Here is a 27520-nt window from a genome sequence, read left to right on the forward strand (position 1 = left end):
CATCAATTGTTAAACCGGTGTTGGCTGTGATGAATAAATATAATGGTGCTGCTGGAATAAGAGAAAATAACGTTTATTAAAAAAAATATATACACTATAGAGCCCCCCCCCCCACGTAAGCAATATTCCGCTCCCATGGCAAGCATTCCCTCCCCTTTTAGCACCGGCAACTACCCCCCCCCCCCCCCCCAACACACACACAGCTTCTTTAAACAAGGCATATAACTGAGAAAGATTGGGGATAGTGAGTAGGTGAGAGGGATGGGGGAGTACAGCAGTGGTGGCTCCAGAGTTGGAGCTGCAGGAAAATTCAAATGGGGGAGCCACACCCACTTCTAGTGAGTCAGTTTGGAATGGCAGTTAGTGTGGCTCTTCCCCCCACACTAAGAAGATATGGAGAGAGTGAGGATGGGGCAGAGCTGAAGGGACATTCCATGGGTGGAGAAAGTATATGTCTGTACTTGTAGCTGGAAAACCTCCATATTCCCTCCACTGCTTCCTCCCAACAGCGGAACCCTCCACCTTTCTGCAAAAATGAATTGCGCTTGAGTCTCTAGTGACGAATTCCGCAGGCCTATTTGCCGCATTTTGGGCATAGTGATTTCTGGACACATCTATAAGTCTATATAATGATGACACATTATATGTCTCAAATTGGCCTGGCTGAAAACATGTCCTAGCTGCGGGGTATAGCACAGGTTTCATAAGGGTGTGGTGCATTAGTAGCGCCCATTGCAGCGGTGAGGTCCAATTTAGCTCCGGGAGGGGCCTGGAAGGTGAAGTTCTGCAGCAGCGACGTGAAGAACAGGAACAGCTCCATATTGGCCATGTTCTCCCCGGCGCAGCTTCTTCTACCTGGGACAAACCACAATGGGAAACATTAATAATAGCAGGCACAGAGGTTTACAAAAGGATAATGAATACAAAAAAGAACTTTGTCCACAAAGATCACTCAGCCCAAACTCCCGTTGACCTGTATGTAGGGGGCATAAGAGTGATCCTTGCTTACTATAACAAGCTATGCAAAGTAATATGCCACTAAAATCGGTCAACCTTTTACCTAATATAGATCTTAGAAGAAGTATGATGGCCAAAGAAAGAATAGTCAGCTGCTCAGTGACGCTATGCCCTACCCTTTAGTAATTCACAACACAAGGGCCAGATTCACACTCTGTCTAAATAACTAGGCTCCAACTGTCCCAAAAATACACCACAATAGGCCCGGCCTGCCAGCCATTGCCACTCACCCTAGTAGGGTTCAGTATATCAGTTTAGACTGGTGTATTGAAAGAGAGAGCTCACCACACAAAAAGCAGCGCTATTGCCACTTGTCTATCGTTATTTACCGCCACCTAGTAGTTGACAAACCTCAACCGGCAATAGAAAAAAAAAATGTGGTGGGTGGGAGGAGAATGCTGAAAAAGAGGCAGGTCCTTAACTGACCTAAATCCCCCTAAGTACTCCCCTGATCCGGCTGGATTGGCTAAGCAAACAAATTAGCAATTAACCCTATCCTAACTCTGAGCTAGACCTCACTTTCACCCTGCCTAGGATTTCCTATCTCTCGTAAGCTCCGTCCCCGCATGCAATAATTAATACATCAATGTCATATATCAATTATCGTATTGTGGATAAGGGCAATTTTATCACATCAGATTCACATCTGATGCAGATTGTGATAAAACTGCCCCTTAGTGTTGGCAAAATATGGGAAGGGGGGGTATCCTATTAACGACTTCACCCAAATACCCTACCCCCTTATCCCCAATATCATGTGGATTCATTTTTAGGAGATAAAAATGGCATCTAATTGAATACCGCAATAATAACTGTCAATTATTAATTGACAGTCATTAATTATATAATTGACCTGATTAATATCAGGTCATTTTTATCAGCCAAAATGGCATTGGAACTAGGATATCCCCTGCAAATTCTTAAACCAAACGGTATGTCTTTCAAACTGAACTACTGACCAAAGAACAAGTAACATGCCCAGGTGATGTGGTCTCGAGGCCCTGGGCCCTGCACATTACTGAACTCTTTATTAGCAATAGTAAGTGTATTACCCAGTGAGAACGGTATGAAGGATTCGTTCTTCTTGAAGTCTCCTTCCGGGGTGAGAAAATGTTCCGGGTAAAACTCATCTGGTTTTTCAAAGTAGGCGCCATCGTGCAGCGCCGAGGACAGCGATGGCATCACCGTGGTCCCCTGTGGAAAAATAGTCATTTAGAACTGCAGCATATAAACAGAGGTAATAAACAGAATATTTTGTATGGCATCTCGAATAGGTCAAAACCAGTTGTTGAAGCATTATGAATATTGCTGTAGACACCTGCTACATAACCCAGCAGCGTCCTTGTGGCATTCTGAGACAAATCAGATTCTCACCTTCGGTATAAAATATCCTCTGAATGTGACGTCTTGGGAAGTTGCATGCGGGACACTGTCCGGTGCGATATCACCAAACCGCTGAATTTCATGGATGACGGCGTCCGTGTACGGCATTTGCTTCCTGTGCTCTAACTGTGGCTGAGTTGAACCAATCACTGTCTCAATTTCATTTTGCACTTTTTCTGTCAGAAAATATATTATTTTTGAAAAAAATTATAAAACTGTTTTAACTGTTTTTTAAACACTTAACTGTTTTTTTTTAAAGGCGTAAATCCATTCTGCACTTGTGCGCAACGGATTTCCACCATAACATTAACAGCATCAGCTAAACAAATATCCCCCTCATCCTGTAGCACTTCCGCAGTACCATCCTCAATTTATATATCACCATCTTTACTTGTACTTCTCATCCATACATGCTCACAAATATATCTAGCAAGTTTTTGTTTTACTGTATTTCCGTCTTTGTAGGGCATGTAGGGTGATTATTCCCAGCTCTTCCCTATACAGCCTGCTGCACAGTAGGCACAATACACGGCTGTATCATCAGTTTCCTTACTTTCATTTAAAATAATAGATAAAAGTACAATAAGCATACCAAACACATTCTAGCAAAATAAACGTAAAAATGCTCAAAAATGTAATTTCTTTGCATAGACCCATGACTCATTTATTTGAAGGAATAACAATTATCCTACTTTAAAATATTACAATATAATGACTTTATATGACCACATCATTTATCATATGCATAGGACCACATTATCGCATGTGTACAGTATTTCTTACTTTGTATTTCCGGGTATTTCATCATGAGCAGAAGGCCCCATCGCAGTGTGGTCGTAGTGGTCTCCATCCCAGCAGTAAACAGATCTCCCACCAGTGCTGCCAGGTTACCATTGTGGTAATATAATGTGGAATCTTGCTTCCCCTGTACAAAACATAGTATAAGCCACCATTATAAAGAAAAATGACCACATTGGCCACCTTGGATAACATCATACGTTGCTTAAATCCATCCATGGCACCTTCCATGTACAAGTGTGGTAGGGGGCATATACTATTTTTCAAATACAGATGAGACATCCGTCATCTTTGCCACTAGCCAATCGACTGCTTCGAAATGCTGGAAAAGGGCAAACAACTTTTGTTCAGACAAATCGGTTAAATAAGACGGATGTAGGCAATTAAAGTCTTCTACCCCAATCTTTATGCTAATGCAGTGTCTTATTTTTAGAGAACTGAGACCTCACCTGCAGCATTTTAACCAGTGAATGTCATCAATGTGAATTTGTAGGTGCACCATCGGTCAAAATATGCACCCTCACCCTGTGGCGGGGCAGTTTCTTCATCTGCTGTATTACCTCTAGTGTGAGTGGCTGTGCATGTCCACATCAGCACCATCCCCCTACTATAATTCTCAGACAATGCATCTGGTTCTATGCTGTGTCTCGTGTGCAGCCAATCTGGGAGCATATACGGGGAGACTCAGATGCATGCACGGTACAAAAAAAATATTGGTCAACGGCATCAATATTGGTACTGCATCAGCACCTGGACAATCCACGGCCGTGTGTCATGGCCACGCCCCTTTTTCGGCGTTTGGCAGGCAGGACATTGAATCCCGCCTGTCGATTCTTCAATAAGCGGCCGAGAATGGAACAGGGTCATGGCTGTTGGGTAAGCCGCACAGTAATGACCTGGGATTTTATGTGTGATAATGCTAAATGGTAAGATGTACAGTGTTATACCTCTATCTGCTTAGCCAGGAACGCATCAATCAGATTCCTCTGGTCATTCACGTCCAGCTCGTTCCTGTGTTTCGTAAATGTCGCGGTCATAAAATTCTCAAACACTGTATTGTTTTCAAAGAAGTTTCTGTGATCGCCCGGCAGCCATTTCATCACAGATGGGAACATATTGTATATCTAGAAAAAGAGGGGACATTTAACCAAATATTTACACTGGATTAGAATTTTAAATGATTATCCTATCCTTATGAGATAGATGACAGGTTGGTAGGAGAAAGGAAACATTTGACATTTGTTTGAAGAACACTTTATTTTATACATAGGCGATTAGTACGGTTCTTGTACCCATTCATAAAACAGGCCAAGCATCCAGAGTAAAGGAATCCTTATGTATTGCACCATCTATGCTAAACTGTTTTTATATAATGTTTATTAAAACATGTTATGCAATAGTTGTACCGGGGCCTAAACTAGGGGTGGGCTGGGGGACTGCATGGAAGGGAGGGGGGGGGGGGGGGGGGGGACGGGCAGCGGGGGTCCAGGGGATGGGCGTAGCGACAGCTGGAAGCAAACCGCTATTTTCCAGTGGGAAGCAGATTTTGAAAAGACTTAACGGACGCTGATTGGCTGAATTCTCTCAGCCAATCAGCGTCTGGCAAGTCTTTTCAAAATCAGCAGCGCTTCCCGCCACCAGGCAAATAGTGTAGCTTGCTACAAGTGAAAGCCGCCGTGGCGTTTCCCGTCCCCGGACCCCGCTGCCCGTCCCCCCGCTGCTCGGACCGGAACCCCCGCTGCCCGGACAGAGGTATGTGGGCACAGGGTTCACTCAGCCTCCGGCGCCAGGGGCAAGGCAGTCATTTGGTCCCCCCCAAGTCTTCAGCGGCATCCCCAGTCCCAAGGATGCATTGCACGGGTGTACCAGCACACCCGTGCAATGCATCTTTTGGGACTGGGGATGCCGCTGAAGATTATTCGGATGGCCGCTGTGAACACCGGGGGACGAGGTGAGTATTAAAAAGGGAGGGGGAAAAAGTCACAAAATACTGTATTCCAGGGTTGCCGACTTTCAAAAAATCCTCTCCGGGAGAAGCCCGGAGAGGAATCTTGCATTACGTGTTTTGGGGGTGGGGCTTAACAGTGACGTCATTAAGCCCCGTCCCCATTACGGCAAATAGCCGAAATAACTGATATCCATGGAGGGGGCGGGGCTAAAATGACACAATTGTGCCGTTTTAGCTCCGCCCCCTCCCCCATACCTCCCAACTGTCACGATTCCGTCGGGACAGTCCCGATTTTCGGGTCCTGTCCCGACGTCCCACCCGCGGCAGGCATTGTCCCGCTGCGGGGGGGTGGCAGTTGGGAGACCCCCCAATGTAGTAGAATAGACGCTGTGCGCATGCGCACAGCGTCTATTCTCGTATGAAAATGAGGTCGCGGCTAATTAGCATAAGCCGCGCCCTCATTTGCATACGCCACGCCCCCTTTTCGGGCGCTCGCGCGGCTTCGCCGCGCGAGTGTCCCTATTTCTTCAAAAGAAAAGTTGGGAGGTATGCTCCCCTGAGACCCGCGGATTGCGGCATATAAATGCCGCGATCGGGGGGGCTCAGTGGGCGTCCCCCTGATTCCGGGAGGGTTGCCCACCCTTCCGGGGGCCGGGAGGAAGGACCCGATTTTCGGGAAATTCCGGGAGGGTCGGCAACCCTGCTGTATTCTGAAGATTTACGGTTTTCTGAATATTTCAGATAAGGGATGTACAGATAAGGGATACTCTGCCAGTACAATATAGTGATAAACAATTCCTGTGTGAGTAGTTAATTATACGTCTTTTCCACATCTGCTGTAACCCGGGTTATTGCCAGTTCAACCCAAGTTACGGCTCAGAGGAAAAGGGTTAGGGCCAGATGAAGGTGGTAAAATGGAGAGTGATAGCACACCGGCCAATCAGCTCCTACCTGTCTTTTTTTAAACACAGCCTGTGACATGGCAGGTAGGAGCTGATTGGCTGGGGGGTTTATTAATCTCCATTTTATCCCTTTTCAAGCTTATTACTGTACATCTGGCCCTAAATCTGTGTACCGTGGTTCAGGAAATCAATGCAGTGTGTGCAGGCCTGATTTCTGGGATGGTCCTGTGTTCAGGGGCAGTGTACATGGGTCATACAACTTGGCTCCCATTTACAGCATGGAGACATTCATAGTGATGCTACTTCCTGGTTCCTGCAGCACTGAATGCTGCTGCTGAGACTGCTGGTCATTTGGGTAGTTTCTGTTGTCATTATGATTTAAAAAGAGTAAACACAGTTGTTTGACAATAAATGGCTTCACCCAACCACTAACCATGAATGACAGAAAAGTTTGTGAGTTATCATTCATATTCTCTGACAAATGGCCAGAAAATCACAAATTCTGCCAGGGTATGTAAACTTATTAGCTCAACTGTACCTATGTGAAGGCAGAGATTGGAGGTAGGAGCAGATAGGGACTGGGGGTAGGGTGGAGGGTCACAGCTCAAAGGGAAAGTAAAAACGGTCACAGCTCAAAGTGAATGTAAAAACTGTCACAGCTCAAAGTGAAAGTACATTGCAAAACTCGTCATATTGACGGCCTTTTAACTAGTTACTGATATAAGTCATTACATTTCATACTTGACATTTGAGTTCCAGTATTTATACAGATTTGACAGGACACTGGGGTAGATGTATGAAGCAGTGATAAGGGAGGAGAAGTGATAAAGTGCCTGGTACTTTATCACCGGCCAATCAGCTTCTAACAGTCAGGAGCTGATTGGCCGGTGATACCAGGTACTTTATCACTTCTTCTCCCTTATCACTGCTTCATACATCTACCCCTCTTAAATATTTTTAAATTACTTACCCGGACCATAGGACTTCCCAGGAGTCTCATATTTTCATTAATTATAGTCATCAGCTGCAGTATGGTTGGGTCATCGTATTCAAACCTCCGGCCGAGTAGTAAGGTCACAATTATATTAGCTACAGCAGCGTTCATGATGGGCAAATTATCAAAGGGTTTCCCTAGAAACAGAAAAATCAGTTTAAAAGTCAAATAAAAATACTTTAAATTTAAATAGAAAAAAATTAAATTAAAGATTCAATGCTCATATTTTGGGTATTCAGAGACATTAGTTCTGCCTCAGTGTACCAATCCTGGGGCCCTTACAGCTCCTGTTTATGTTTACCTTTTGAACATATATTTTCATGTGGGCATGACCAAATTGAAATTGTTTTGCTATTTCTAAATGTGCAGTTATTCCTATGCTAGTTAATAAGATATCTTGTTGTCAGAGGGAGAGACGGGTTCTCCACAGACGATTAAAATCCTTGAATAGTACCAAGCCATGGCCCCAGTTATCCCATCCGCTTATTATCCGATCACTATATGGGGAAGGGGGGGGGGGGGGGGGGGAGGGATGTTTAGGTAGGTACGGTAGTGTAGGGGGTGGGAGGAAGGGGTGAATTAGGTTTTTTTAGGCTAGGTTAGCTAATACAGGTTGAGTATTCCGTATCCAAAATGCTCGGGACCAGGAGAATTTTGGATAACGGATTATTCCGTATTTCGGAATATTTTAATATTTCAATGATGTATTTTGAAGTATCTTGCATTTATGCTGTATAAACACATAATATACACACAAATATATTTTATTACCACATAAAATACACACAAATATATTTTAATTGTTCAAAAAACAAGGTTTCAAAACGTGAAACAAAATGTGTGTACTATCTCAGCACTGAATTTGAATGCCAAGCAATCATTGTCTTGCACATATATAGTGCCAGTTACATATCATGTCCCCAGTGATGCTGTTACATATGTCCCCAGTGAGTTTTTAGCAAAAAAAAAATTGTTTCACTTTCTGGAATGTCCGTATTTCGGAATAATTCGGATAACGGATATTCGGATACGGGATACTCGACCTGTATAGCTGATGGCCACTAATTTATCTCTTTTTAGTGATGGGTAGTATAGTTAGTTGGGGGGAATGGTGGGCTGTTAGGGATCCAAGTATACCTAGGTTGGGGTTAGGTCATACAGGGTGGGGGGATTTAGGGGAGGTTTGTTTTGGGTTATTTTGGGGGGATTTTGCTTTGGGTAGTGTAGGTAGTACTTTAGTTAGTGGTAATTAAGTTTTATTTTCATCCCTATTTTTTATTCCTTATATTCCATGTTTGCTCGGACGTCTGATCTTGCAACAATCTTTTCTAGAATGTCTTTACCATGCTATTAGCATATGTTGTATTTTAGTGAGACATTTTACCATATATATCTGTGAGTTATATATTCCCTACTGCCACCAGTCCAAATGGACATTGGTAGTTCATATATCCTGTAATGCAAAACTTTTTTATTATCTCCGTATTGTGTTTTACTATATGTGTGCCCTATGGATGTCTATTTACCAACTATGCGGGATCTGATGCTTGAGCTTGTTACATTTACTGTTTACGCAGGGGGGGGGGGGGGGGGGAGTATGCATGTAGTATATTAAAAATTTCAATAAAAATCATTGAATTAAAAAAAAAAAGATTCAATGCTCAGCTAAATATATAATTATAGCCTCAGTGACGTGAATAATCCCAAAATCCGAGCAGTCATTATCCTAACGTCTGTGTATACAGGGAAGCAACCACTGAGGGGTGATTCAGATATGGTGGCAGTTATCATCGCAGCTACAGTCACATCGGGGTGACACACACCAGTTTCTTACAGTGGTCCCTGTTGCCGTCTCCGCTCTGCCCTTCAAACCTGCATACAACCTTTTTTGGTTTTGTTTTTTTATTTATATTATTGTGTGCACCTCACAGGTTAGTACATAAGCCACATCGGGTATTTTAATTTAATTTACTTTGGAACCTTTAAAAACAATTTACAATTTGCATTACATTAAAAAGTACCATAAATTCTAATGAGGATTCCATTTTTTAGAGACTTTTTATTGAACATTATTTTGCAAAATATTCACAAAATATTGAGGTGTAAAAAGAGTTTAGGGTCTATCACATAATTGCCTACTTTTGAAAACTAACTTCAGGGAGATTATAGTTGGTAGTAGAATTTTGCACAGCGCCCCATTTTCCCCAAAAAAAGTAACAGTGTAATGTGAGCTAGGTGACATGAGGGAGATTGCTAGACTAATGAGGGAGAGGGGAAGATTGCTCTTATTTCAGGGAGTTTCCTGCAGAATGCAGGAGGGGAGGTAACTAATATGTAACAGTGTAATGTGGGCTAGGTGACATGAGGGAGATTGATAGACTAATGAGGGAGAGACGGAGATTGCTGCTATGTCAGGGAGTCTCCTGTAGAATGCAGGAGGGGAGGTAACTAATATGTAACAGTGTAATGTGGGCTAGGTGACATGAGGGTGATTGATAGACTAATGAGGGAGAGAGGGAGATTGCTGCTATGTCTGGGACTTTCCTGCAGAATGCAGGAGGGGAGGTAACTATGATGTAACAGTGTAATCTGGGCTAGGTAACATGAGGGAGATTGCTAGACTAATGAGGGAGAGACGGAGATTGCTGCTATGTCTGGGACTTTCCTGCAGAATGCAGGAGGGGAGGTAACTATGATGTAACAGTGTAATCTGGGCGAGGTAACATGAGGGAGATTGCTAGACTAATGAGGGAGAGACGGAGATTGCTGCTATGTCTGGGACTTTCCTGCAGAATGCAGGAGGGGAGGTAACTATGATGTAACAGTGTAATCTGGGCTAGGTAACATGAGGGAGATTGCTAGACTAATGAGGGAGAGGGGGAGATTGCTCTTATTTCAGGGAGTTTCCTGCAGAATGCAGGAGGGGAGGTAACTAATATGTAACAGTGTAATGTGGGCTAGGTGACATGAGGGAGATTGCTAGACTAATGAGGGAGAGAGGGAGATTGCTGCTATGCCAGGGAGTCTCCTGCAGAATGCAGGAGGGGAGGTAACTATGATGTAACAGCGTAATGTGGGCTAGGTGACATGAAGGAGATTGCTAGATTAACGAGGAAGAGAGGGCGACTGCTCTTATTTCAGGGAGTTTCCTGCAGAATGCAGGAGGGGAGGTAACTAATATGTAACAGTGTAATGTGGGCTAGGTGACATGAGGGAGATTGCTAGACTAATGAGGGAGAGAGGGAGTTTGCTGTTATGTCAGGGTGTCTCCTGCAGAATAGAGGTTCAAAAGAGAGAAGAATTGCACTGTGGATTCACACCTAAAGGGAGGAATATTTCAAACAGATGGAAATATTCTGGTCTTTTTTAATATAAAAATTGTACTTTATTATTTTAATTCGATCTAAAAAAGGGAGATGAGCACGGGAGATCATCACACGGATTCTATATGTTAAAAAATCCTGACAGGTTGCTCATCTCCCTTTTTTAGATCGAATTAAAATAATAAAGTACAATTTTTATATTAAAAAAGACCAGAATATTTCCATCTGTTTGAAATATTCCTCCCTTTAGGTGTGCATCCACAGTGCAATTCTTCTCTCTTTTGAACCTATACTCTAACCATATTGCCTGGATAGCACCCGCTGCCCAAATAACCAGAAATTGAAGGCAACCTCCCCCCAACTAAATATAGGGGATACTCTAAAGAAAAGTGTGTGCGGACTCCTAACTCCCCCTCCCTTATCCCCAACCCATTGTCTCCTGCAGAATACAGGAGGGTAGGTAACTATGATGTAACAGTGTAATGTGGGCTAGGTGACATGAGGCAAATTGATAGACTAATGAGGGAGAGAGGGAGATTGCTCTTATTTCAGGGAGTCTCCTGCAGAATGTAGGAGGGGAGGTAACTATGATCTACAGTGGCGTAGCTATGTTTTGGGCGCCCCCCCCCCTGCTGCCGCCCCGGCAAGCACCCCTACCCCCGCCCCGCCGCCCCACCGCCCATGCAAACCCCCCCTCAATCCCCCACAGCCTTACCTATCGCGCTGGTCCCGGCGGCTCCGTTCTTCTGCTGAGGACCACCAGAAAATGGCCGCCCCCATACAGCAGACAGTTTTAGAGAACTGTGTGCTATATGGGGGCGGCCATTTTGTGGTGGTCCTCAGCAGAAGAACGGAGCCGGGATCAGCGAGATAGGTAAGTCTGCGGGGGATTGGGGGGGGGGGGGTTTAACTATAGCACCACAGCCCCCCGGCGCCCCCACATGCACAGCGCCCCCCCCCCCCCCCCGTGGTGGCGAGGGCTGCGGTGCTATAGTTACGCCGCTGATGATCTATCAGAACTTCAAAGTAGTCTGCTGGGGTATAATTTGAGATGTCAATTGTAAAAATGCAATAATATAAAATTCCAAACTGTGTATGTGTTGCTGTTTAGTAAATATACCCTGGTGTCTTCATCATAACACATGTATAATTGTGAAACATGAAACCAAATCCATGCTCTATGATGCATTTTAATATTTCTGTAGTCTCAAGAAATAACTGACAATGGGCCAGATGTACTAAGCTTGAAAAGTGATCAAATGGAGAGTGATAAACAACCAGCCAATCAGCTCCTTACTACCATGTCACAGGTTGTGTTTGAAAAATTACAGGTAGTAGCTGATTGGCTGTTTTTTTATCAGTCTGGCCTGCTTAACTGCCACCTGGGTAATGTACACAGGCCAGCCAATAAGTGTGATCACTAGGGTGACCAACTCATCCCTTTAATCCGGGACACACATTACTTACACAGGTTCTGTGGCTGGCTTTCACCTGGTTTTAAACTGCCACAGAACCTGTGTAATTAATATGTGTCCCAGATTAAAGGGATGAGTTGGTAACCCTAGTGATCACCATCCCACCAAACAGATCAGTGGCTCAAATAGGTCACCTACAATAGCTTCATTCTTTCACATAAAATGTCCAAAATTGTTTGTGCATCTGCCAACCACACCGAGTAGAAGCATTTTAAGGTCAAATATATACAAAATGGCGGCATCCCCAGTGAAATTGTAAACAGATGACACATGGAGGTAAGTTTACTAAGATGGGAGTTCTACTGAAGAAGTGTTGTTGCCCTTAGCAACCAATCAATTTTGACTTCTTATTTATTTAGCACCTTCTAGAATATAATAGATAGCATCTGATTGGTTGCTATTGACTTTAGTAAAATGACGTGGGACAAAATGGAGATGTATAAATAGGTGGTATATGGTAATTATGTTGTCCCTCTTTAGCTCGACATGCATTGACCACTGAAGGTGTTGACCGGAGCCAAGACTACCAATTTAATAAAAACCTCAGCGTTCGTCGAGCATTCGGACTTACAATGCATTACATCCTGCTCTAAAACTGTTCTGTTCTGAAATTAAAAGTAACCTCACCTTCGTATGACTTCATTGCTTGTCTTAGACATTCGGCCTCCTCAGTAATCTTGTTCTCAGTACCTTTCTTCCCCATCCCAAAGTCTCGTAATGTTGAAAGGGTGAATCGCCTCATTACTTTCCAGTTCTCGCCGTTAGATAAAGCAAGACCTGAAGAAAATAAATACAAGTCTCTGGGCTGATGTAAAATACAATAGTTATGGGAAAAGGTATAACTGGTGGCACGTGAGCACCATAGACATCGAGAATTGCCTCAAGCTATGTACATTACAGTGTCAGCACTGTGTCATTTAGTCACAAGATCTGTCATTCTGTCACCCGTTACCAGCCTAAAACCATCCTCTCACATTCCCTTGTTCATATACAGATTTGTCTTCTTCGTACACGGAGCAGCTTTAATCTGTACGTTGCCAGACCCCCATCATAAAACAGCTAGCATTGCCTCAGCCTCCCCGGTCTCCTGTCTCGCCCTCTCTCTGGCTAACCCGCCTACACACATAATATTTAATAATTGTGTATACATATATATTCTATAAATATATGCAGAGACCACTGTCAACGGCCAAAGGCTTCAGCAAAATGGCTAGTTAAACTAAAAGAAAAAGTGGCACAACAATGGCAGACAAGATGGCAGTTTAATTTTCTATAGAATCCTATAAAATATTTTATTTAATCAAGGACAAATAGCCTAAAATATAAAGCCTAATAGAAAATAAACACATTTTTCCAAAAGCAAATCACAGGCCTAAGGTCAGCACAGATAATTCAAGCAGGAGTCTAGTCATAGGGCAGTATTCAATGAGAAAAATTCGCCATGTTTTATGGCGAGTTTGTGCTTTTCTCGCGTTGGACGGAGACTTTTGCTCTCGAAAAGCGAGCAACCCTATTCAATGTGCACTTCTCGCCGTCTTTCCGAGTGATTTTCGCTGTGGCTCTCCGTGTAGCAATTCTCCATCTCTTCATGGAGAAGTGGAATGTGAACTTTTTAAATAAAAGGTTCTTTGTTTTAATTTTGGTGTAAAAAAATCAGGAATTTTATTCTGAGAAGGGGCATGCTATTTTTATTCATGTGCTTATAGCACATGAATATATATTTAATAAAAAAAAAATATATATATTTTTTTACACAGAGCAGCCAGCAGGGGGCCCGGGAGCCGAGCCGCTCATTAGATATTCATATATTCACTGCACCCGATCATTACATATGCATGATCTGGAGCAGTGAATATACCCGGTCCCCTGCTGGCTCTGGGGGGGGGGGGGAGCTTGTGCTGCCTGGGTCCCAGGGAGCCCACCTCCCCCCACATACGTTCTGGGGCAGGCAGGGAGACTTCAATCTCCCTGCCTGCCACCGTCCCACGGCTCCCTGCTGCGGACGCTCGTCCACTGCAGGGGTTAAGATTCGCCGCGAGGGGTTACTCGCCCCTCCGACATTGAATACGGAGAGAGTGAGTGGCAGCCAGCCCTCCGGAACACAGCGAGTGTGCAGCGAATCCTAAACAGGATTCGCTGCACACGGCGAGATTTCTCATTGAATACTGCCCATAGTCAGAATTTCATTTATTGTCAAGTTAATAACTGTCGTCTCCAAGCAGCAAATCACAGGCCTCATACCAATTCAAGTGATATAAGCCTGAAGGCGATAATTACAGTACATGATTGGATGATTTCATTATATGAATATAAGATTTGAAGATTATTGCAGCGCATAGTACAGTGCTATGCAAAGCCACCCTCAAAGCCGCACATCTGCTGGTACAACCAGCAGATGAACGGCTTTCCTGGCAATGATACGGGAGCAGGCAGCAGCGGTCACCGCTCATCGCCGAAGGCATACACACTGGGCGGCTTTGAGCTGAAAGCCGCTCAAACCGCCTGTTTTGAGCATCTTTCAGTTCAAAGTTGCCCAGTGTGTATGGGCCTTTACAGTTTTCGGAGTTTATGTTTTCTAATACTTTTTTAAGCTATGCCACAGTTAAATGGCCATGATGAGCATGCTTCATGAAATGTCTATAGTATAAATAACAGTATAACGGTCTAGTCCTAAAATCTTAAACATATACTCCAACATTATTATATATATTGGGTGACATTCTATGGATTGACATAAATCCGCATTTTTTTTATCGCACCACTTCGCACTTTTGAAAATCGCAAGATTGGCCCGTTTTTCGCATATTTAATGAGATGCGAAAAACGGGCCAAATACTGCGAATAGGTGCGAGTTGGTGCGAATTGTTTAGTCCTGAAACATTTTCATCTTCCGCGCCTTTCCTCAGGATGATTCCTCAGGATGATTCTATTGGCCGCCTAGCGGCCAATCAGGAGCCGACTTTCTCGGCTCCTGATTGGCCGCTAGGCGGCCAATGGAATCATTCTGAGAAGAGGCGCGGAAGATGAAACATCTCTGCGCCTCTCCAGTCCGTGAGCGGGTACCAGCCGGGAGCAGCGCGTCTGCCGGAGAGGATGCCGATGTCGTCGCCGGGGACCAGGTGAGTAGGATTTCCTTCCTTAGGTACCCCTTTTGGACTTCTTCGAATCCTGGACACCGGAGACATCAGCGCTGGAGCCCAGGACCCCGGACCAGCCCCGGAACCAGGACCAAGGCCCCGGAACCGGACTCTTCTGTCCAGGAGCCCCGGACCCAGGATCCAGGGACCGACCTACGGGCTCAAGGTAGGTAAGTATCAGTGTGTGTGTTATAAGTGTATTAAACTTTTATTTTTCAGGGTGTCAGTGTGTTTTATTTAACTATTTTTTGTACTGTAGAACTACAAGTGCCAGCGGGCCCTTTAATGCCCCGCATGCTGGGACTTGTGGTTCTCCAAGTCCCAGCATGCGGGGTAGGCTTGCTGGGACTCATAGTTCTACAGTAGAAAACAATAGTTTTTCTTCTATTTTTTACACTATCCATCAGCCCGATGCCCACCGCCCAGGGGCATCGGAGACAGCCCCGGACTTTCAGCATGGGCTGGTAAGTCCTGGAGGGGGGGGGGGGGCTTCATTGGGGGGGTCCCCACTTCCCCAGGACCCCTGCCCATGCTGACCAGCCAGGGGGATAATGCTTTGGCCGCGGGACCTTATATAATAAGTGTCCCCCGGCTGTGGCATTACCCTGCTGGCTGGTTGGGTCTGGTGCTGGTTCTTAAAATACGGGGGACCCCTAGTCATTTTGTCCCCCGTATTTCGGGAACCAGCGCCGGACCTTGAGCCTGGTGCTGGTTTCATTAAATCAAGGGGACCCCTATTTGTCGGGGACCCTGATTTTATGTCACCAGCACCGGCTCAATGAGCCCGGGGCTGGTTATGCTCTGGTGGGGACCCCGCGCTGGTTTTTTTTTTAATTTTAACTGTTTAAACTTATTTTTACACCAGAACCCTGCACAGATCATTGCGATCTGTGCAGGGTTCTGGCTAATTCGCCCATCAGAACCTGGTCTGATTTTTGGGCAAATTATAGACACACTTTATACAAATCGCATACCATTAAATATGCGATTTGTATACTTTTTCATGTGAAAACATCTGGATGCGATGTGCTGCGAAAAGCAGCCATCGCATTTCCAGTGTGTCCAACTTGTTGGCCAAAATCGCACTTTTTTCACATTTTCGCAGCTCATTAAATATGCAAAAATGGGAAAAAATGCGATTTCGGGCGATTTTGCAAAAAAACTCGCAAAAGTCTAATATTCTCATCCCATAGAATGTCACCCATTGTGTTTATTATTATTGTCATTTAAATTCCCTTACCATGGCCCTTTAAGAATTTAGCGAGCACCGGAGTGTGTGGTCGGTCCGAGAATTGCTCCGCGTAGTTTACTAGAGCGTCTTTTATGGCATCATAACCGCATAGAACGACCATCTTTGTCATCCCCATTTGGACGCTGAATACTGGGCCGTACTTCTCAGACATCTATACACACAATAAACAAGAGCAGAAATAACAGTAAATTACATTATGTCAGTAATTATATTCTGGAGGTGGAACTTATTCTTCATGTCCGAAATTTGCAGGAATTATTGGCCCTTATTCTAGTTCACTCGCAAAGGCAAATTGCTTCTCATAGATTATTATACTTTCTAGCATTTTTTACTTATGTAACACTTTTCAACCCTTAGCTCTTATCAAAGGCAGATGTATCAAGCTTCAAAATGTGATAAGACGGAGAGTGATAAACAACCAGCCAATCAGCTCCTAACTGTACTGGTACAGCTGATTGGCTGGTTGTTTATGACTCTTCATTTTCTCACTTGAAGATTCATACATCCGGCCCTAATACTTTAAGATTTTCACTAGTGTGTTGCCCTGGGGAAACTGGCTGTCGCTGGCTTTTTGGTGTCCTGCGCCCTGGATTCAAATGTAGTATTAGGGACCCACCCAATATATACGAGGTCACCTATATACCAAGAACCTCGACCATTGCTCAATTTGAGATGTTAGAGCTTAATATTGTGGGTTGCGCCTCATTTCTGTATGTCTTTCTTTGCAGAACTCCATTCCCAGTAGCACCTCATGATACATGTGTGTAACTAAGCTGTGCAGTTCAAGGCTCCTTTCCCCCAATTTACAGGTGTGGTATGAGTGGGCAACGGTTGGGATTCCAACGGTCAGTATACCGACATCAATATCCCAACTGCCGGTACTCCGACAGTGAGTGCAAAAAAGCCTTGCCACACTGCGCTCGTCATACTGTGGGCTCTGTGGCTTACTGCGTTGACCATAGCTTCTCGTCTCCCTTTTTGGGGGTCACTGACCCCCGTGAGGAAGAATAGCCCCTGTCAGTCGGGATCTCAACTGTCTAGCAGTTGAACAGTCGAGATTCCCATCCCTAGTGCAGAAGGTAGGTCTAGCCATTTGTAATTGAGTCCAGTATGTTGGTGTCAATTACTTTTCATCATGAAGAATGGAGGTAACTTAATGCGTCTCCTTTGGCTATTCCTCCGCTACAAGTAGACAAAACATTTTTTTATTTATTTCAAAGCATATTTATGTTACTTGCAGACATAAATCATCTAGTGGCCATTTAGCAGAAGGTCTGTGTTACCTGTGCAAATGTCTTATGAGGTTTTTCCAGGTCGATCATGTGTATATTTCCAATTATTGGCAAAGGCTTTGGTCCCGGGGGGAAATTCTTGTACTTGTCTTGTTTCTGATTGTTATAAACATAGGCCAGAAACAGGATGATCACAGCGGACACAAGAATTGTGAAAGGGTCCATGGTCAGCTGTAAGGTCTATGGAGGGAAGACAAAACATAGGGATTCTATTACACATCTAAAAAACATATATTATACTGTACATTACAAGCAATAGTCGAAGATCATTTTTCTGTTACCTCATTTATGTTATCACTGGAGAGAAGGGAATGTAGATTTACACACGGGGACGTGCCTTCGTGTGCTGTAAATAATGTCATTGTATGGCATCAGAACTGACTGGGTTTTAATGAAAATGTAAAGTTGCAATATGGCGCCTTATCAAGTTATTATAAAGTATAAAGTGTTGCTGCCGAAACGATTATGAAAACACATTAGCTACACATACTGTAGGACCTTATTCTTGTTCACTCGCGAAGGCAAATTCCTTCTCAAATGGACAAAACCATGTGCACTGCAGGGGGGCAGATGTAACATGTGCAGAGAGAATTAGATTTGGGTGAGTTATTTTGTTTCTGTGCCGGGAAAATACTGACTGCTTTAATTTTACACTGCAATATAGATCTCACTCACCCCACCCAAATCTAATTCTCATCTGCCCCCCCCCCCCCCTGCAGTGCACATGGTTCTGTCCATTTGAGAAGGAATTTATTTGCCTTTGCGAGTGAACCAGAATAAGGGCCAATGCCGGCTCATTCACAGGGGTGTCCGAACAAGGGATCTACAGTATGATGCCTAGCTGGACCATGTTATGGCTGACCGCACTTAGTCCAGTTAGATGTCTAAAGATAGTGGACCGCGTCTAGATCGCCAGTAAAAGGAAGCCAGCGTTAGAGTGATGGAAGTGTGGGTGATGGTCACATGGTCGACATGAGTTTTTTGGTGCCGCGGCACACTGCCGGCTCTGGGCGGGACACGGGACATCCCAATAAACCCAGAATGGTGCCGCAAAAATTGGAACAGTTGGGAAGTTTGCATTACATTATTTTTACATTATTTAAGCGCTTGAGTTATACCAATGGGCCCGATTCAGACCTGATCGCTGATCTGCAAAGTTGCAGATGACTGCAAGTAGGGGTATGGATTATTAGGTTGACAAGCATTGGGTCGACACCATTAGGTCGACATGCTGAAAGGTCGACATGGGCCTAGGTTGACAGGTCATTAAATCGACACAAGCATTAGCTTGACATGGGCAAGGACAACAGTCAAAAGGTCGACATGGGGTTTTTCACTATTTCTTGACCCGAATGTCAACACAGTCGACATGGACACTGAAACGTAGCACTGCGTCCCTTCGCATGGCTCACTGCGCCACTATTTTATTCTGCCACCACGCCCTAGTAGATGGTAGGACATGAAATACCGCCCGTCGGCACATGTTGGCTCAAAAAACACTGAAAAACTCCATGTCAACCTTTTGACTGTCGACCTTGCCCATGTTGACCTAATGCTTGTATAGACCTAATGACCTGCCGACCTAGACCCATGACGACCTTTCAGCATGTCGACCTAATGGTGTCGACCGAAATGCTTTTCGACCTAATGCTTGTCAACCTAATGACCGTATACTGCAAGTAGATGGCATCCACCCACACAGAAAGAAATCCCGCCTCATGGAAATTTGCGAGTGAATTGTGAATGGATCGCTATTCAATATCCGCCTGCAGATCCCTATACAGTTCATAAACCATCAAATGTTCAAATGTGAGAAAGCGCCTAATTCAGACTTGATCACAGGGCAAATTTGTTCTCAAAATGGGCAAAACCTATTCCTGGAGAGGAGTCATGTATGGCATGCGCAGTAGCCATCAGCAGAGGCAGAACTCTGGGAGGCAATGGAGTCATCTGCCGCCGGGCTCCTGCTCCCAAGGGGGCACCTCTCCTCCCCTGTGAGTTTGAATAAGTTAATTGAAAGCCATCGATATTGCTTCTGTGTCTGTCTCCTCCTCCTAGCACGACCATAAATGTCACACTCTTTATTCTAAACATAATATCCATAACATGCCATGCATATATATATATATTTATATAAGATGTGTGTGTGTTGGGGGGGGGGCACCAGTTTTTATCTTGCCGAACTTACGCCACTGGCCATCAGCAAAGGCTGCACACGGGTCCTCTCCTCTCTTAAACTTCCCCTGCATATCACAGTGCCGTCTTTCCCATTGGGCTTAACAGGCAGTTGCCCAGGGGCACAAGGATTGTATGGGCTCACCCCAATAGGGAAGACGGCACTGCCCCGGGGAGCTACGACGGTGGCGGGCAGCAGGGGCTAGGAGCTTGTTGCGCTATTTACCTAGCGGTGGGAAGCGCTGCTGATTTTTAAAAGACTGGGTGGATGCTGATTGGCTGAGCATCTTGCCAATCAACATCCAGACATTCTTTTCAAAATCAGCTGCGCTTCCCATCTGGCAAATAGCGCTAAAAGCTCCCACCCCCCGCTGCCTGGATTGCCCATCATCGCAGCTGCCTGGACGATGCTACTGCTTCACATAGATGTGTGTGTGTGTGTGTGGGGGGGGGGGGGGGGGGTTGGGCATATATTTTGCCCAGGGCCCGCTCTGCAACCTGGCTGACAATTCCCTATAAATTGTAAGCTGTTGAGCAGGGCCCTCCTACCTGCAATTGTAAAGCACAATGGGATAGGTATCTTACATGTCTAATGCCTCAATCAGCCACACTTTAAAGAAAAAAACCTTAATGGCATTGTCTTATACTAACCCTGAGAAGTCAGTTCCTTGCTGTGAGTGCTGCGGAGATCACACACTGCACCGGTTCTCTCTCCTGTCCTCCTGCAGTGAGTAGATGTGTGATTACTGTGAGTGGTGCGGAGATTACACACTGTGCCGGTTCTCTCTTCTGTCCTCCTGCAGTGAGTAGTTGTGTGAGTGCTGTGGAGATCACACAATGCGCCGGTTCTCTCCTGACCTTCTGCAATGAGTAGATGTGTGATTGCTGTGAGTGCTGCGGAGGTCACACACTGCACTGGTTCTCTCTCCTGTCCTTCTGCAGTTAGTAGTTGTGCGACTGCTGTGAGTGCTGCGGAGATCACACACTGCGCCGGTTCTCTCTCCTGTCCTCCTGCAGTGAGTAGATGTGTGATTGCTGTGAGTGCTGCAGAGGTCACACACTGCGCTGGTTCTCTCTCCTGTCCTTCTGCAGTGAGTAGTTGTGCGACTGCTGTGAGTGCTGCGGAGATCACACTGCGCCGGTTCTCTCTCCTGTCCTGCAGTAAGTAGATGTGTGATTGCTGTGAGTGCTGTGGAGGTCACACACTGCGCTGTTCTCTCTTCTGTCCTCCTGCAGTGAGTAGTTGTGTGACTGCTGTGAGTGCTGTGGAGGTCACACACTGCACTGGTTCTCTCTCCTGTTCTCCTGCAGTGAGTAGTTGTGTGACTGCTGTGAGTGCTGTGGAGGTCACACACTGCGCTGGTTCTCTCTCCTGTTCTCCTGCAGTGAGTAGTTGTGTGAGTGCTGTGGAGATCACACACTGCGCTAGTTCTTTCTCCTGTTCTCCTGTAGTGAGTAGTTGTGCGACTGCTGTGCTGCTAGGAGAATATATACTGTAGCTCACATCCTTGCAACACACCTGTAATAATAGGATGTCAGGTTTACATGACTCCACCCTACAACAGACACATGTAGAAACATTTCACTACACATTTATTATACATGAGTCATGTGAATGCATTTACAGTGCTGCCTTCCAGAGACAGTGTAAAGAGAGGGTACCAATTATTACCTGGGAGAATCATTGTCAGAAGGGCCCAGCGATGCATGACCAAGCATGTACCATATATATAGTACAGACACTACATGTGCGGTGCCAGGGTCATATGAAAAAATAAACCCACTCACTTTCATGAAAAAAGGCGAATAACCAGCACTCACATTTACGCAGCTTTACTTTTGAGAGACTCACATGGAGTCCATGAAAAGTCTATGGATCAGCGAAGGGGCCTGATTCAGGTTTTCTCGGTAAGCTGCAAACGTCACAATTTACCGAGCATTTGAGACAGCGCCCCAGCAAATATCCCGCACCTGGCACCCCTAGATCCTTGCGAAAGGCTCGGTGACTATGCAAGTCCCCGAAGCCATTCGCAAGCCGGGGCTGCACATGTGCATAATATGCCAATAGGTCTCCCAACATCAGAACGGGGCCGAATTCGCCCCATTCCAAATGACCTAGAATCACCCTCATAGCCCGCCCAACCAGCATTTCAACCACCTTGCTGTTGGTTTACCTCAACTCAATTGGGGTGTTTTTCTTTAATGACGATCTATTAGAACTAACATATAATCCTGCCCATGTGAATCATCTATAAAGTAACCTCGTTATAATATAATTATACAGATAGATGAATAGGATGATATAATCTTCCTGATTAGATGTTTTAATGTCTCCGTAATTGATACAAACCGGAATAATTCAACACAATAATTGTTTTTAACTGTGTTCACATAGGGGTTTCTTTGTGGTATGTATATACAAGCTTCCCAAGACCAACTCCTGTATCTGTGTATAACGACCACAGTTCCCCGTGGGTATAACTCCACACTGATCTTCTAGATGTGCCCTATTGGCAGATATAGGTTTCTTTGGTCTTCTGTGTCAATGACCCCTAACACTGGTGAGTCCCCATATACTGTAGGTACAAACGAGAAACAATCCCCAGGAGGCATCCCCTAAGGTCAGTTATTAGTCTCTGGGTCTAACGACCAGACAGAAGAGAGGATACATTTTACTTTATTACTCAAGTGTTTATCATTTTTATTTATTTTTAATATTGTACGTGGAGGTACAGCGCTAGTGACATCCCTTTTTGGAATTTGGATGATTGCTCAATTAAACTAATGGAGCTTATACTGTAGTTTCCCCCAAAAAAGGAAGATCTTTTAAATTAGAACATGAAATGACAGTATATAAATCTTTGGTTGAACCTTTTTCTAAGTCTAGTGAGTTTAAAAAACTGGAGGAAACCATTTCATTAAACATAGAAATAAATTAGAGAGATTTAATGAATAAGAAACAAATTGGTGTGATATCAATGATTTTAGGGGGGAATGAAGCATACGTTATAATAATGGGGACTCCCAAAATGTACATAGAAGGGAGGTGCTGGGAGTAGGCGGAGTCTGGCAGTCCCTGCAGTTGTCTGATCAGAAGGCTGCCGGGCACCGGAGGAGAGGGAGAGCCACGGGGACCAGCTCACCCTCTGCCGGCTGCTTTGCAAATGCGATTAGTGTCTTTGTGATGTGTTGCAGGATGTACCGCAGTTGCTTTTTGTTGTACTTTCACAGTATATTCCCTTATTCTTTTAATATATGCAGCTGTCATTGAATTTCTAGCAAGAAAACTTGCGTTACCCTGACTCTGTCTGTTATACAGTAGTTACGTAACATCATCTACAGAACTCGCTTCACCTGTGAGTCACGTTTGTGTGCTGTCATTATAAATAATTATCACACGCTTTCTTGATTTATTTATCTACAGAACTCGCTTCACCTTTACCCAACATTTCCCTTGTCTACAACACAGTGTTTGAGCTGGATATAGAAGGTTACAAGCACCTGAACAATGTAGTGTTATTACTGTCACATTTATGCTTGTGTCACAGAGCTAAACGATGTATTAATCATTAAATTGTTCATTTAAACCCTAATATACTGGATAAATGGAGAAAAGTTCACGTAAATAACAGGAGGCTTATCTTACATGTTATTGGCAATGTTAGTAGCAGCCAATAGGAACAGCAATAGCCCCCAGCAGACCCCTTTGTGGCTTGGAGGCGTTGGGTAGGTGTGGGCACTGGGGGTCTGTGGGGGCTAATTACTGCACTGCTGTTAGAACCTGCAGTCCTGTCACACGTGCCCCCATTGAAAATGTCTCCCCCCCCCCCCCCCAAATGGCTGCCACCTCACAGGAGACAGTTATTAATGATGCTGGAGGGCACAGTGGCCATTTTGTCAGGGAACTTTTTAATAGGAGCAGCAGCTATAGAGGACGGGGGGCAGAACCCCTGTGATAATGAACTTTTATGTACATCGCTCATGCTGTAGGACCAGATGCACTAAGCTTCAAAAGTGATAAAATGGAGAGTGATAAACAGCCGGCCAATCAGCTCCCACCTGTCATGTCACAGACTGTGTTTGAAAAATGTCAGGCAGGAGCCTGACATATAACAAATGTGAGCGACGCTGGCATTTTTAGCTGATATTTTGCACCTCTCTCACAGAGATGCTGCCACTCAGTTGAGAGACTGTTTGCCAGTTTATTTAGGGCCGTAATATTTGGAGAATACTATGTATTCGGTATGAAATACCGACAGTCAAAATCCCGACATGGTCAAAATACCGACATGGTCAAAATCCAGACAAGGTCAAAATACTGACATTTAAAATCCCGACAAGGTCAAAATGCTGACATATAGAATGTATACAGGTGAAAAAGTCAACATGACTTTCAGTCGACATGTCGCGAGGTCGACATGGTTTTTTTCACTGTTTTTTGACCCGAATGTCGATACAGTTGACATGGACAGAGTTGGAAGTCAACCGCAGCCCCTCGCTTCACTCGCAATACTTTGGGTACTATTTCTTTCTCCCATCATATCCTAGCGGATGGTCTGCATATTTTGACCTTGTCGGGATTTTGACCTTGTCGGGATTTTGAACATCGGTCAATGGTTGTCGGGATTTTGACCGTCGGGATTTTGACCATCTGGATTTTGACTGCATCCCCCTAGAACATGATCTCTATATATCAGTCTTTTGTTGTACACACGTGATTGTGTATGGAAATAGTGCTGACTGTTATGCAGCCCATACACGGTCCGTTTAACGGATCCGTTTGGGACTTAATTAGCACACATCGGATCGGATCCCTAGTGCATGCAGTGTGCATGCACTGCGATCCGATGTGTACCTAGTACAAAAAGTATGTGCAGCACATACTTTTTGTACCGTACTATGTGATGCGCGGGAGCGCGCATCGCATAGTACAGAACGGAGCCATACACAACAAAATTCTGGCATGTATTAAGAGGGGAATGGAAACTAGGGACTCAAGGGTAATTATGCCACTATATAAAGCATTGGTGAGACCTCACCTAGAGTACGGAGTACAGTTCTGGGCCCCACACTATAAAAAGGACATCATAGAATTAGAAAAAGTCCAAAGGCGAGCAACAAAGCTTATTAGGGGAATGGAGAATTTAAGCTACGGGGAGAGATTAAGCAATTTGGGACTATTTACATTAGAAAAGAGACGTTTAAGGGGGGACATGCTCAACATGTACAAGTATATCAAGGGCCAATATAAGGAACTGTCACACACCCTATTTTCTACTAGAAAGGAATCTAGGACGCGAGGGCATGAGTATAGATTAGAAGAAAAAAGATTTCATTCAGCTAGTAGAAAGAATTTCTTTACGGTCAGAACAGTCAAACTCTGGAACTCTCTTCCCAGAGAGGTGGTAACGGCTGGCTCATTAAATGCGTTCAAGGCAAAGTTGGACAAACATTTACTGGAGAAAAACATCCATGGGTACAAATAAGAAATATAATTTGTCTGTAAAATACCAGAACCTACCAAATCAGCAATGGATATCTATACCAGGTTGAACTAGATGGACGCAAGTCTTTTTTCAGCCTTACCTACTATGTAACTATGTAACTATGTAACAACGGACCATGTATGGGCTCCTTTACTGCTTCAGTGCTATGTATCCATACAGTGTAGATTTTATTGCATTTCAAGGCCAGATAATTAACCTGCCGATGTACTGGGGCCGATACTATCTACAGTATATGGGAATGTGGTATTGCTTGTATATCACACTGTATTACATTCACACAGTTATTTGTGTGTGGTTGATGATCCCGCAATGCTGTTTAATATTATATTATCACCGCCTTGTAGCTGTCAGTATCCGTTAGAACACCGTTGCGTTTTGTAGGCTAACTCCATAACACCGTATATCATTTTCTATGAAACAGGTTCTTTCATCCAGACTGTCAGTGCAGGTTCAATAACGCATATAGATCGTGTTGCGCTGCCGTGCACCCAGGCGCGCTGTGATTATATTATTGGGGCAAACGCCATAGACAGGCTAGATGAGGGTGGCTCCATCTCTATCAGTGTGCATTATGGGCCCAATTCAGACCTGTTTGCTAGGCTGCATAACCAGCGAGCAGGTTAGCGCTGCTCCACCAAAAGCATGTCTCCCCCTGCCGCTCGAATCCCCGCACTACGCTGCGAGCAGATGTGTACACTTACATATCCGGCTACCCACCATCCAATGATTGTTCCTCTCTTCACAGATAACAGTGGGCAAACACTGATGTCTTGTGACATCATTCACCCTCCCCTAGCTGGCAGGGGCACACCGGCATTAGCAGGGCTCCACCCAGCATTTTTTATGGGCGCGCCCCCACCGCCCCCTGGCTGTCTCTCAATGTGCGAATGGGTACGAAATGACGGGTACATTACTCTTCCCCAGTCTTTATCAATATGCAGCGCCGTACATAGGGCACACATTAGAACAATCAGGGGCAGGTGTCAGTGGTAGAGATGAGCACAGAGAACAGCAGCACAAGGCTCAGTACATAACACAGCTGGGATATAGGGAAGTGGAGGAGATGTCCGTGTACTACCAGGGGCGGCTGGCGTTGGTAGAGATGCACGATTAGGAGTAAGAAGGGATGCTGAGAAGGAGAGAGAAGAGGACTGTAAGAACAGGAGGGCTAAGGGCCCTGCTCGAAGGAGCTTAAAGTTTTATGTCACTTCTTTTTGTTGTTAAAGCATTTTCATTTACATTTTAAAAGTTTTTGTTGTACTTTCACAGTATATTCCCTTATGCTCTTATTATATCCAGCTGTCATTGAATTTCGAGCAAGAAAACTTGCGTTACCCCGACTCTGTCTGTTATACAGTAGTTACGTAACATCATCTACAGAACTCGCTTCACCTGTGAGTCACGTTTGTGTGCTGTCCTAATAAATAATTATCACACGCTTTCTTGATTTACTTATTTATCTACAGAACTCGCTTCACCTTTACCCAACATTTCCCTTGTCTGCAACACAGTGTTTAAGCTGGATATAAGAAAGGTTACAAGCACCTGAACAATGTAGTATTATTACTGTCACATTTATGCTTGTGTCACAGAGCTAAACGATGTATTAACCATTAAATTGTTCATTTAAACCCTAATATACTGGATAAATGGAGAAAAGTTCATGTAAATAACAGGGGGCTTATCTTACTTGTTATTGGCAATGTTAGTAGCAGCCAATAGGAACAGCAATAGCACAGCCAGTGGCATAGCAATAGCCCCCAGCAGATCCGTACGTGGCTTGGAGGCGTTGGGTAGGTGTGGGTGCTGGGGGTCTGCGGGGGCTAATTGCTGCACCGCTGCTAGGACCTGCAGTCCTGTCGCACGTGCCCCCATTTAAATGATCCTCCCAAAATGGCTGCCACCTCACTGGAGACAGTTATTATGGATGCTGGAGGGCACAGTGCCCATTTTGTCCGAGAAGGTGGTGGCAGTGGCTGGAGGTATGACAAAGAGCAGAACCCCTGTGCAATTCTGTTTGATATTATATTAGCAATGTCTTAAGTTTTTACATTAATGCCCATTAAATCACCTTGATGTTTAATATGTGGATCCTGTGTCACAATATATATTACTAGTAAGCCCGCTCAAAGCAAAAGCTTCAAAAGCTAGTCTGCTCCCTTCTGTGTTTGTGCATGTGTGGGAAAGAGATGTAGTTTCACTCTCTGCCAGCAGATGGCAGTGTTTCGGAGACTCATGGACACTAGATATATATATATATATATATATATATATATATATATATATAGATAGATGATAAATCAAATTTTTTTATGAG

General features: G+C 44.5%; 1 protein-coding gene across 1 annotated transcript; it reads right to left on the reverse strand.

Annotated features, from left to right (window-relative positions):
- Positions 1 to 204: 204 nt before the first annotated feature.
- Positions 205 to 20436, reverse strand: LOC146064820 (cytochrome P450 2C5-like). Its single transcript, XM_083178721.1, has 10 exons — positions 20348 to 20436; positions 17513 to 17701; positions 16218 to 16380; positions 12468 to 12617; positions 7019 to 7179; positions 4146 to 4322; positions 3184 to 3325; positions 2392 to 2576; positions 2070 to 2211; positions 205 to 855 (listed from the first exon to the last, which is right to left on the reverse strand). Exons 2-10 carry the CDS (start codon positions 17684 to 17686, stop codon positions 677 to 679), a joined length of 1473 nt encoding a protein of 490 aa, XP_083034847.1. The 5' UTR covers positions 17687 to 17701; positions 20348 to 20436; the 3' UTR covers positions 205 to 676.
- Between the last annotated feature and the right edge of the window lie 7084 nt (positions 20437 to 27520).

Source organism: Crinia signifera, chromosome 3 (genome assembly GCF_055691185.1).
Source record: "Crinia signifera chromosome 3, ASM5569118v1, whole genome shotgun sequence".
Taxonomy (NCBI): Eukaryota; Metazoa; Chordata; class Amphibia; order Anura; family Myobatrachidae; genus Crinia; species Crinia signifera.

Coding starts and splice junctions, on each gene's coding strand:
- LOC146064820 (XM_083178721.1), bottom strand. CDS start 17,686: ATGGACCCTTTCACAATTCTTGTGTCCGCTGTGATCATCCTGTTTCTG. Junction 7,180..12,467: donor AGCAATGAAGTCATACGAAG/GTGAGGTTACTT, acceptor TTCTGTTTCTAG/GGAAACCCTTTGATAATTTG. Junction 2,212..2,391: donor GAGGATATTTTATACCGAAG/GTGAGAATCTGA, acceptor ATTTTTCCACAG/GGGACCACGGTGATGCCATC.